Source organism: Crassostrea angulata, chromosome 2, assembly GCF_025612915.1.
Source record: "Crassostrea angulata isolate pt1a10 chromosome 2, ASM2561291v2, whole genome shotgun sequence".
Lineage (NCBI taxonomy): Eukaryota > Metazoa > Mollusca > Bivalvia > Ostreida > Ostreidae > Magallana > Magallana angulata.
In genome coordinates, this window is record NC_069112.1 from 21,413,754 (window position 1) to 21,425,933 (window position 12,180).

At 30.4% G+C, this 12,180-nt stretch overlaps 1 protein-coding gene across 1 annotated transcript in view; it reads left to right on the top strand.

Annotated features, from left to right (window-relative positions):
- The first annotated feature begins 3,775 nt into the window (after positions 1-3,775).
- LOC128174017 (uncharacterized) overlaps positions 3,776-12,180 on the top strand; it is a 39,012-nt gene continuing 30,607 nt past the window's right edge. The window contains exons 1-9 of the mRNA XM_052839665.1: positions 3,776-3,782; positions 4,005-4,125; positions 4,552-4,621; positions 6,611-6,805; positions 7,890-8,007; positions 9,310-9,435; positions 9,880-9,974; positions 11,444-11,565; positions 11,992-12,137. Of these exons, the coding sequence (XP_052695625.1) occupies positions 3,776-3,782; positions 4,005-4,125; positions 4,552-4,621; positions 6,611-6,805; positions 7,890-8,007; positions 9,310-9,435; positions 9,880-9,974; positions 11,444-11,565; positions 11,992-12,137 (1,000 nt within the window). The remainder of the gene's footprint in view (positions 3,783-4,004; positions 4,126-4,551; positions 4,622-6,610; positions 6,806-7,889; positions 8,008-9,309; positions 9,436-9,879; positions 9,975-11,443; positions 11,566-11,991; positions 12,138-12,180) is intronic.

The following is a 12,180-nucleotide window of genomic DNA, read 5'->3' on the forward strand; positions in this document are numbered from 1 at the left end:
ACACGAATCCGAACTTGTCAAAATGCAGAAAACGTCCTCATTCATTGTAATTTGTGTTGTGGCTATTTTCCTATCAGAAACTTCATCAAAATCTATAGATGGTAAGTGATGTTAATTTGTTTTGTTTTTGCTTTGTATATCCACGCATGATTGTAGACTTTGAATGCATACAAGTCGAAAGGAATAGATTAGATAATATCTAAATATTAAGCTAGCAAAACATAACTGAAAAAAAATCTTTACAAGTGTGATTTTTAATTTTATTTTGTGTTATTAACATTTAGTGGCTGATTTTATTAATGAAGATTTTTTTTTTTTGGAGTTAAAACTTGATAAGAATCGATCTTACTTTTTGATGAAGAGAAAATACCATGATATTGTTTTTTGGGTTTTTTTTTTTTTTGTAAGTTAAAATTTTGCAAAATACAAATCTTAACTCATTATCTAAGCAATACGTTCTATCATTTACTTATTATAAGACACACCTTATAGTATCATTTAGGTATACCAGTGTTTGTTTTAGGGCAATCTACGCCAAATACAAATTCTCGACAAAAAAGATCAGGCAATAGAAATTATGAAAGAAAGTTTGATCCAAAGGAGATTGAAAAGGTGTCTCTTTATTATTCTATTAATTATTTAGTTAAATTCATTTAACACTTCGTTTATTTATTATTCTTTAGAACATGTAACACATTCATGCAATAGCTTTGCGATTTTATTTTGTGTTAGCCCCTTCTAGATGAAAACTCAATTGAACAGGAATATGCTGACAGAATGCTCGTGTATATTGATGGAAAGAAAACAAAGGTAATTAATTACGATCATGCTAGCATATATCAATGTCATATCTTATATCATCAATTGAAACAATCAAAACTAGGTAGTCGCTAGACAGTTCATTGATATGGGCGTAAACAATAACGGTTAATATATTCAATGTTAATATTAAGTAAATGCGTGTACATTGACTGTTAAAATAATCTATGAAGTGATATCTCTATCTGATATTTTTTTTATTAAAAAAACTTGATCATTTCCTTTGTAAATGTGCACATTTATATACTGTGTATTCCTTATTTCGCGCAAATACTTAATGTTGCAATCCTGCCCTCTGGTATAAGATCGCGAAAACAAAAAATCGCGAACGTGGAATTACAATCTCAATAGTTTTATAGTTCTTAACTTTGGAAAATTAAAGCGATATTTTAAAATCTGTTGTTCATCGTGATTTTTCGCGAATATCAATTTATCGCGATTAATTAGGAATCTACAGTAAATTTGAAAGACGCGCTTAACCTTGGTTATAAAAAAGTCATACATATACATAAACATGCCAATGACAAATGTTATAAATGTTAATGTGATGTCCGACTGAATTACCAACCTTTTGTCTCTAAATTTTTCCAAAATATCTTATTTGCATTTTTTCACCAAAAAACTAGCATTGCATTCACTGTTTAATTGAAAAATAAGCTGAAAGTTAAGGATATCCGCTCTGCTTACTTGTAGATTGCAACATTTATAAAAGTTTCCAAATAGTAAACATTAACGCTTAATATAAATATTAGCCTAGCAAAAAAAATGTTTAGACATACACTGTGGAAGCATTAGAATTTGTGGCAGATATACGTTATGTTATTTGTAAGTATCTTTCACAACAATTTTACATTCTTGGCGAAAAGAAATGTTTAAAGATTTTATTTTTCTGGAACTGAAAAGCAACGCATCCGGAAAATGACAACCACAAGAATACGCAAAACAATTCATACAAAAAGTGTCCTCCATGAGCTTAAATTATTCTAAAGTAATCGTTAATGACCAAATGCCTTTTTAAAGGCCAACACTACTCAAATCATTTCAATTACCAATCTTATCCGTTAATTAATCATGATATAAACTTAGTTGGTTCATTCAAATTCATCAGGGGTCAACCATGTGTCCACTTCAATTATTAGATGATTTAGCCCAAAAGTTATCTTTCGTTCGCATGCTGTAATTGTATCTGCTGTGTTTCAGCCCAAGAATCTTAACAGGAAAAGAAAACAACATATGGTAGCCGAACAGCTCGAACATCATCAAAGGCCGGTACGTTTTACTAAAACTGAACTTTTTTATTTGTTGATAGAAATGTAAGTGATAGACCCTGACACGCATTGTTTTGAAAACCAACTAAATACCCCAAAACACAAGATCTCTTCATTTCTCAAAAATTGATAAATGGAAAAATACCGTGCATTGATTGTTCTTTTTATGCTGCCCACAAATACCCGATCAAAGGTAAAAAGAAAATTAAAGCAAAGAAAAGACACATATTATATAATTTATAATATATTACAGACTGTCATCATTTGATGTTTATAAATGATATCATTTTTAATGTGGTTGACTTATTTTATTCTTACAGAAAGAAAAGAAGAGAACTTTTGTAAAGGAAAATGGAGTCAAATGGCCAGATAAGATCATCCCCTATGATCTCTTTTATTGGACCTTTAGGAACTGTACTTACAACTAGGTACAGTACCGATCAGACCCAACTTAAGACCAGAGTAAACCCCAACTGAAGCATGGGTCTACTTTTGGGGTATACTTTGCAATTGGGTTTACTTTAGGTTTACTCGGGGTTTACTTTGGGTTAATTTGAAAATCGCTTTTTTGGTCAACTGTACACACTAAAGTGTGAAACAGACCACTTATTTATCTTTTCATCCTACTGTCTGTAATTCTTGCCCCTTGTGTATTCCGAATTCACAGTTAACATCTGTTTTCAGTGTGGTACTTCTGATCGGGGTTTACTCTCTGTGTCCACTCTGGGTTTACTTTGGGTTTACTCTAATGAACCTGAAGTAAACCCAGAGTAAACCCAGAAAGTAAACCCAGGGTTTAATTAGGGTTTTCTTTCCGTTAGGTTGGGTCTGATCGGTAATGTATGTGTTGATAAGTGCTTTTTGGTGCATGATGAAAAAAAAATAATTCATGTATCTAATCGGCTGTTCTGGATTTTTTTTTTTTTAAAGGGACTTGGACACCACTTTAGCTAAACATTTTGTTTCTTATTTTTTAGATATAAAATGGTTTACTTGCATATTTTGAATTAATGACCAAAATTTTTAATGTTATAATTTAAGTTATAAAAGAGATACAGAGGTAAGAATCTAACAGAGCTCGTGTCTTATATTTACAAATAATGTTAAGTATGATATTACAATTTCTTCGACAAAATAACTCGTTAGAAACACGATAAACTTGTTCAATGTGTTTATGAAATATATTATCAATAAAAAAAGCTACAGTTGGTTGACACTTATAGCGATAAATCACATATATAAACAATAACAAGGATCAGGCTTTGTTTACAAATCAAAAAATTCCAAATTGTATATTGCTCATAATTCAAATATCTGACTTTCGAAAGTTTTATAAAGTTTTATATAAAGTACTAATATCAGCCATTCTAAACAATAAAAGAAGAAACAAAATCTAAAATTTTGAGCTCAAATCGTGTCCAAGTCCCTTTAAAAACTAAAATAAAAAACCTATTTAACTTTTGAACATTCACTGTATTTGCAACTTCATCTTACGTGTAAGAAAGATTTGTGTTAGTGAAATTTCACTCAGATAAACGTAGACATTTTAATTTGTAATGAAAATTATCTGGGATTTTAAACTTCATTGAATGTAGAATAATTTTTTGATTTGCTTTTAAAAAATATTCTTAAGAGTTTGCAAGGGCAAAAGCATCGTAAATAATTCTCGCTGCGAACCAGTTCTTGCCATGAGGGGTAATACCAACACAATAAAACACCACTTATAAAACATATGTGTCGCTGCGAACCATTTCACCACCTTGCTTTGTTTTCAGTACCTTCAGTGACAATAGTTTAATCAGTTCATAAATATTATAGTTCATAGTAAACTATTGTATGCTATCAAAATCATTTTCCATTCCAAAGACAAGTTAGAAATGTGATTGATATGGCTGATTTACATACCTTATCTTTTAGCAACACACTTTCAAGATACGTTTGCGGAAGCCGTCAGACGATTTAATGAGGCCGGGTGTGTTCAGTGGGTAAAACACACCCTCCAACCTGTTTATGTTAAAGTAATGAACAATCGAGGCCCGTAAGTTGAACACGAATAAAGTTCCGAAGATATATAAAATGTCATCTTATATTTAAACTAGATTATATATATATATATATATATATATATATATATATATATATATATATATATATATATATATATATATATATATATATATATATATATATATCTATCTATCTATCTATCTATCTATCTATCTATCTATCTATCTGCATACACACACAGAAACACTACTTTTTGAAATAGGCTTGTGAAAATGTTATGCAAAATAACAAAGAAATTTAGAATATCAATTTAGGTCTTTGGATCTTTGTACTGAAAGCTAAATTTTATTATAAATTTTAAAAATATTGTCTGGATTTTCAATTATTCTGGTAATGTAAAGTAGTAGTGAATAACATTATATGTGTAAATGTGTATGATTTATATTTCTTTATTCAGATGTTGGGCGGACGTTGGATATAATGGATCTACACGGACCATCCGTTTGGCCGAAAATGGGTGTCTTTATGTAAGTTAAAACCCTTCAACCCTCCTTAACTAAGCATTTCTGAATACTTTATGTGCAGCGTCAGTGTGTCTCTCTGTCAGTACTTCAGTAATTTTTTTTAACCTTTTTTAGTTCATATCCTGACCAGATGGTCCAATGTTTAATTATCAATGTTTAAGTATCATTGTGTAAAGGAAATACCGTTTTGTTTGAATTATGGACCATGACCTCTTTAAAGGGGGATATAATAGATTATTGAAAACCTGGCGGCATTTTTATAAATCTTCTTATCAAACACCATTTGGCCAGAAAAAGCTGACACTTGGATAGAAGATCCTCAACTGGAGTTAATGCAAGTTTCCCAAAATCATCATCCCGAAGGGTAGTGTTGGACCACAATTTTGTTTAAACATGGTGTCGTGATTTTAACAATATAACAAAAAATGAAACCGCGATCAGGGTGATAGGGGTCCACATTTTACATAGGAATATATTGAGAATTGATACTTTCTTCTCGAACACCATTTAGCAAGAAATAATGAAACGTGTGAGTCTATTCTGATGTGGTTCAAATCATTATCCTTTTGGGTAGGAGGTGGCCACAACGGGGCCAAAAGGTCGAATTGTTATATTGGAATATATATTGAACAATTATAATTTTTTTTAATTCAAAGACCATTTGGTCGGAACAGCCATAATTTATTTGGAATCATCTTCTGGTGGTTTTTTATTCAGGTTTACTCAATTCATGATCCCCAGGCGTAGAGTGGGGCCACAAGGTGTGCTTGTTAAACTCCTTCCTATTTAAATCTCTAAAAAACAATCTTAAAATTTGCCTTCAAAAAAAAACTCTCACTTTAATGAAAGTAACATCAGATAATGTTGAATCCAATTTTTCAAAATTAAAGTGTGGGTTTATTTGTTTTTTGTTTGTTTGTTATAATATCATTTATATAATATCATTTATATGCTACCAAACTGCTATGTTACTGATTCTTCATTGTGGTCTCTAGACAAGTCGTGTGCCTCAAACAAATTTAATGTGTTTTATGTAGGTTAATATGATCTTGTATAGAACTGCAATGCTAAAATTGTGATAAAATATTATTCAGTTACAAAGGGGTTTTATATTTACCATGAAAATATCATAAAAAAATCCATTAATACATGATTTATCCAAACATTTTAATCAAATGTTTTGTACATATTGTACACTACTTGATAAACCTGATTCTATTATGGTTTTTGTTGTTCAGGTGAGTAATGTGACCAACTGTCCTCTTGTTTGTTGTTAATTGAACAAAAAGCTCTTAAAACTGCTCATTGTAAAGCGGAGATGTTTAAGTTCAGTTGTAAAAAGAAGTTGAAAAGTTGAAAATCTATATAATATCAGTGTGTAAAATCGGTGCGGTATAGGTAAGAAATAGAAAGTAGCGTCTAAGACATTAGAAGCCAGAATCTACGTGAAACAAGATGAAAAAGTCTTGTTATAAGGATTACCATTACAGACATTGGCATAAAAAAATTAAGAATACGTGTTAAACACAACCATCTTTAATCCATGTAGCAAATGCCAAAGTTATTGAAGTTTCAAATGTCACAAACAGGAGTGAAAGTGCATAGGTATATAGTATGCCAAACCAAAAAACATAAAAACATTAAAAAACAAAACAAAATAAAATCTTTGAAACTTATGGAAAAATGTAAAATAATGTATAATATCTAATAGAGTAAAATTAGAACAGTAGTCAAAAGACTGGGTTTGCATTATGAGCAATTCAAAAGAATACGACAAAGATCATGGGGTAATTTTGAAGAGATCATAATCACTGTGAAGTGTTTTTATACGAAGCCGTTAAATCATTCATACTGCGTGTAAATCATTATATCATAAGGACACATCTTTTTTTACGTTAAGAATAACACAAAACAATTAACCAATTAAAAATTAAAATGTTCGACAGAGTAATACCTACACACATGTAACTAAAAATTCTATTTTATTGACAGGTAGACAGTATCCTGCATGAGATGCTACATATCACGGGAACTATGCATGAACAAAACAGAATAGATGATCGGAACAAAGTCATTTCATTCAACTGGCCCAATGTACCCATCGATAGTGAATATAATTTTGAAGGCTATTATCTGAACAACGCTAGAGAATACGATCTTGGATCAGTTATGCAGTATGGGTTAACGGTATAGTACATGTAGCGAGCATTAGGGGAAAAGGACTATGTGCGGTTCTTGCATTTTTTGCCCCCAAAATCAAAGTTTTACAAAAAGCTCTAAAAATAAGGTGAAATATAGTTAAAATCATATTTGAAATAAAGGTGTAAAAGGTTATCACCAAAGTGACGTCATAATGTAGAAATGACGTCATGAAGATTGCATTATTTTGATAAATTGATGTTTTGTAGCGAAATATGGGTGTCTTCCGATGGTTTTTCGACTGGGAAACATCGAGCGCAGGCTTGCTCAAGTACCATATTTTAGTATAATGTGTATAACAATATGAAGAAAAACATATGTTAAAATCGCAGTTGAGCAGACCTGCGATCTATACTTCCGAATGCATAATATAGAGCAAAAATCAGTATATTTTCATTTGATTGCAAATTTGCGGGAATTTGGCCATTTAGGTGCCGTCATAGATACACAGCGAATGAGCAATGATGACTAAAATCATTATTAAACTTATAGGCATCCTCTATACAATGATTTGTGAAGATTCTATTTTTATACGATACTATTTAAAAATTGATTGAAATCGGGGGCAGATATTTGACGATACCGCACATAGTCCTTTAAAGGACAAAGATGTTTACATAATTATGTTTGTTGTTAATAGACCATTATTTTTGTCTTTCTTTTCAGTGTAATTATAACAACTCTAATTTTACCACAATGAAAAGTAGGATATAAAAAATATGAGAAATTGACACAAAATATTGCATAATTGTGTATACTCTACATTGACAAAGGTTAAATGTTCGATGAGCAGCTAATATATTTATAACTAATGATACTATGCAACATAGGATCGCCTGAATCTTCCATAAAATAGGCGCAAGAAATAAAATGTAATAAAGTTCTTATGTTAGGCCATTTTAAATTGTTTTTCTTTTTTCAAAGAATAAAAAAAGCATTATTATGATGAGCTTAAAAGTTGCTTTATAGAAGCAAGCTTATATATTAACAAGTGGATATGTTAGACAAATTGAAATTCAAAGTAAGTGTTGTCAGTCTACTTCAGTAGGTGTCAGCAATTTGTTGTTTGTAGAATGGTAATAAAACAGTCATGCGCACCAAGGACCCGGATTTGGCCTACCTGACCAGAAATAAACACGGCCTGTCATACTATGACATAGCCGAGCTGAACGCATTCTACAAATGTGCTGGTAGGCCTGCTCTTCAAATCTAGCTTATGACTCTTTTCTCTTTTGCTTAACTTAGCTAAATGAATATCTACTCTATTTTGTTTGTTTTTTTATACCTGTAGACTTCTTTGTCTAGGTCACTGTTGTTTCATATTTTTTATAACTGTCTTTCTTTTATTTTCGTTTTATTTATTTATATTTTATTTTATTTTTTTTATTTATTTATTTATTTTTTTGTATGGGGGGGGGGGGTTATAAAACTATTTTAAAATTCTACCAAACTAAACAAAAGTAATCTTTGAGTACGCAAATAACTATACATGTTTAAAATACCAAGCGCATATTAATAGATTTTGAACCATTTTATAAAAAATTAATATTGCTAATGTTAAGTTATGCTAAATAGCAATGAGAGTGACAACACTCACATTAATGATAAATTATAAGAAGCCGATCGCTTTGAACTTTAAACTATTTTGCCAGTGTTATTCCCCCTGAATCGACAAGAAATTATGTAAAATAACTACGGTAAAAACATGGTGCAATGAAGGTACACATGGCCTCTGCTTTCATTTTTTATTTATTTGTTTATTTATTTATTCATTTATTTATTTATTTATTTTTGATTTTATTTTATTTTCATCAACATGAAAATAAATAGATTTAATGAAACAAAAATGTCATAAGACATGTGAAACGGTACTTGTTAGTTCTTGATAGCACTTTGTTGTATAGTATTGTAACAAAAACTGCTTCGGTCAGCAATATTGAAGATTTCACATACAATACTTGGTACATTTAAATGTCGTAGCATATAATTGGATAAGGAAATATGTTCACCTTTGAACTATAACAAAATACTAGTTAATTGAAATATTCAAATGGGTTGATATTATGATTAGGAATTCCCAACCACTCATTTATTCAATACAATATTTATTCGTTTTAAATTGAATACTTAAATAATAATGAAGATATATTAATTAAAAAATCCATTTGAAGAACCATTTCATAGCAAAAGAATTCGGATCATCAAATGGTCATCTCAAAAATTTCTTTAATAATCTGACGTTATCTATATTACGTAGAATGCATACATTTAGTGCGGGGTGAAAACAGTACCAACACGATCCTTCTAAATGATTTGAAATAATACATTATCATCTGCTGCATTCTCTGAAAAAAAATTACTTAATTTTAAGTAGTAGTTTCCAACATATAATATTAAACAATAAAAGTCCAATCAAACTATTTTTTGAAATACCCATAATAGCAATTTGTCCATTCTCTAAAAATGATATTTTCTTTCTGTTGCGTTTTAAGATAACTGCACAAATCCTCCAGTTTGCAAACACGAAGGTTTTGTGAAGCAGGTGCGCGGAAATTGTTCATGTGAGTGTGTGGATGGACTTCAAGGAAGAGACTGTTCAAAGCTCGACACAAGTAGTGGTAAAATTTCAAAACTCCTCGTACTTCAATTCACAGGGGCTAAACATTTTTTAACATTAATTTCAATGTAACCATAAAAAAGTGTCGAACTCTGACCCAGATTAAAGACTACCAGCTCTCTTCAAAAGCAAAATTAAAATTATGTTAAAACGGGCTTGGTCCCTTTGCTTCAGTTGTTACACAATCTATAGTTGGAACATCTAAAAGTTGAAACCAATAAAGATAAATGCATACAACAATTCAACTACGCTTTTAATATTGAATATTTCAGTAAGGTAAAGCTGGTGGTCATATTATCAAACTATCTAGAAATAAAAATCAAGCTAATAATATAATTTCCCTATTCTATACAGAAAGATTACTTGTTTGAATGCAAACCCAACTGCACTTATTTATATAAGTTAAAATATATATTACAAGGTTTTGCATTAATTTGTTAAAAAGGATGCGGAGGGTTCATTGATTTGTCAACTGGAGGTTCCGAATTAATCGACATGTATGGCTACGAGCCGGGTTTGAAGTGCACGTGGCTAATTAAGGTGAATATTTTAGCAGTTTTTTTTTTACTTTTAATCGAGTGTAGTTCCTAATCTTGATATCAAAAATGTCCTAAAGTTAAGGTATCCCACTCTTCACGTTTTTGTTTCAGCAGATGATCATTATATTTTAAATGAATATGACCTTATTAATATTTAAATCATCACAAAAAGATAATTATTTCATAATAGCACGACATTCCTCAACAAAATCCATTTGAATTCAAGAAACAAAAACAGTCTTTTTTGTTTTTATTTTTGTTTTTTTTTTTCGTTTTTTGTTTGTTTTTGTTTTTGTTTTGTTTTGTTTTGTTTGTTTTTTTGTTTTTTTGTTTTTTGTTTTTTTTTTTGGGGGGGGGGGGGGGGGGCTCATGCAATTATACAGAAAATGTCCAAAATTTTTCATACCAAATGTGGCAATAATTTCACCTTTGGAACCCGATATCTAAAATATAACTTCACTTACTCACATATCTAGACAAACTAGATTGATTTTAAGAAATTCTTAATATTCAAAAAAGGCAAGGTACTGACATACAAGTTGATAAAACATGACTATCAACAGTCCGGTGCGACCAGTCAACAGAAGATGTCCACTCCTTGTAGGCAACTGATCCTACCTCTATCTTTTCAGAGGTCTGTGTTGCTCTGGTTTGAATTTGTATTTAGTTTTATGGAATTTTGAGATGGGTAACAGTTTGTTATTTTCCTTTAAAATCCAATTGTTACTATTGCAGAAGCTGCCTTATTTAAGTGAAAAAAGGTCTCATCAAATATTATGCAGCTTCGTACATTTTTTGTAATCTTTTTTTTTCAGTAGGACAGTTGTGCATAATGAAAGACAGTATTTGAAGAAATAGGTTTGCTTAATCAAAAATACTGACAACAAATCCTAATTAGGCTAAAATTGCATTATAGGTGCAAAATGGAAACATTAAAAGTGCCATAACTCTGATGCATAAATACTGTCCCCACCATTATTTTTGATTTTCTAAGTATGTTTTGTCTGCAGATTTATAAACTTCTTAAGAAATTATTGATATAACAACATCTAGAAGTGGTATACCTTAAGTGTTTTAGTAAATAATCTATCTTTTCATTTTATAGCCAAAATATTACCCCTGTTGCGTTATCCTGTTATTGTTTTTTATCTGTTCACATTTATGTAAAAAAAAATTCAATATTTTTTTTTACACATACATTTTGGCAACCATGTAAAACAATTATAGCTATCTAACCTCTAAATTTTATATTTAAAAAAAAAATGTGTTTTTAGTTTACTGTACAGTACTTTTGAAAGTAAATAAATAATTTCATAGATAATGCTTAAGTAAAGTAATAAAAGATAAATGTGTTATTATCATCAATATTTCTACAAAAAAATGATATGAAATAGAAGAACGTGTAAGTTTTATATTATTTATATTGGTATATATTTCAACCGTTTCGAGTTTCCCCATCTCCATTCACAGGGTCCTGAAAGTACAAAGATTGAAGTCAACATCATTCGCCTCGATCTTCCTTATAGTACACAGGGGGTATGTTACCACTTTGTGGAAGTTCGGGACTATCTGTCAGGATCAACAGGAAAACTGTAAGATAACAGAAAAGGATAAATAAGTATAGGTGGTTTAATAAACTGAACTCATTCTTAAAACGTTCAGTTAAATTAAACGCTTAAACGTAATAGAACATTTTATTTAAAATACATTGGAAAGCCACAAAATGCATAAATTAGAAATGTATTTTCTAAAAATAAGAAACTTAGATCGAAAATGTGTGGGGTATGTTCATTTTCAAGCTTACAACCCTTAACGTTAACTGATGCACACGCTGTTGCTTTATTTCATCTCAACTATGGTAATATTGTTATATTGCATATTGATGAATTGCTTAATCAGATTTGATGTGTTATTCAAACCGTCATCTGATTATCGTAAATGTGCCTTAAGAGATGTTAAACTTAATTGTTTAGCTTCAACGTGTGAGAATATATAAATAGCATTTTAATTTTTTACAGAATCTGTGGAAATTCAGGCGGTGAAACTTTTACAAAGCAAAATTTAGGTCCTACAAATATGATGATCGTCCGTTTTTACAGTGACCGATACGATACTGTCTCTCCCGAAAATGGATTTGAATTATCGGTGACTGCAGCGCCATCTGGTACACATTTAAACCTTATAAATGCATGCAGAAAAAAACCTGA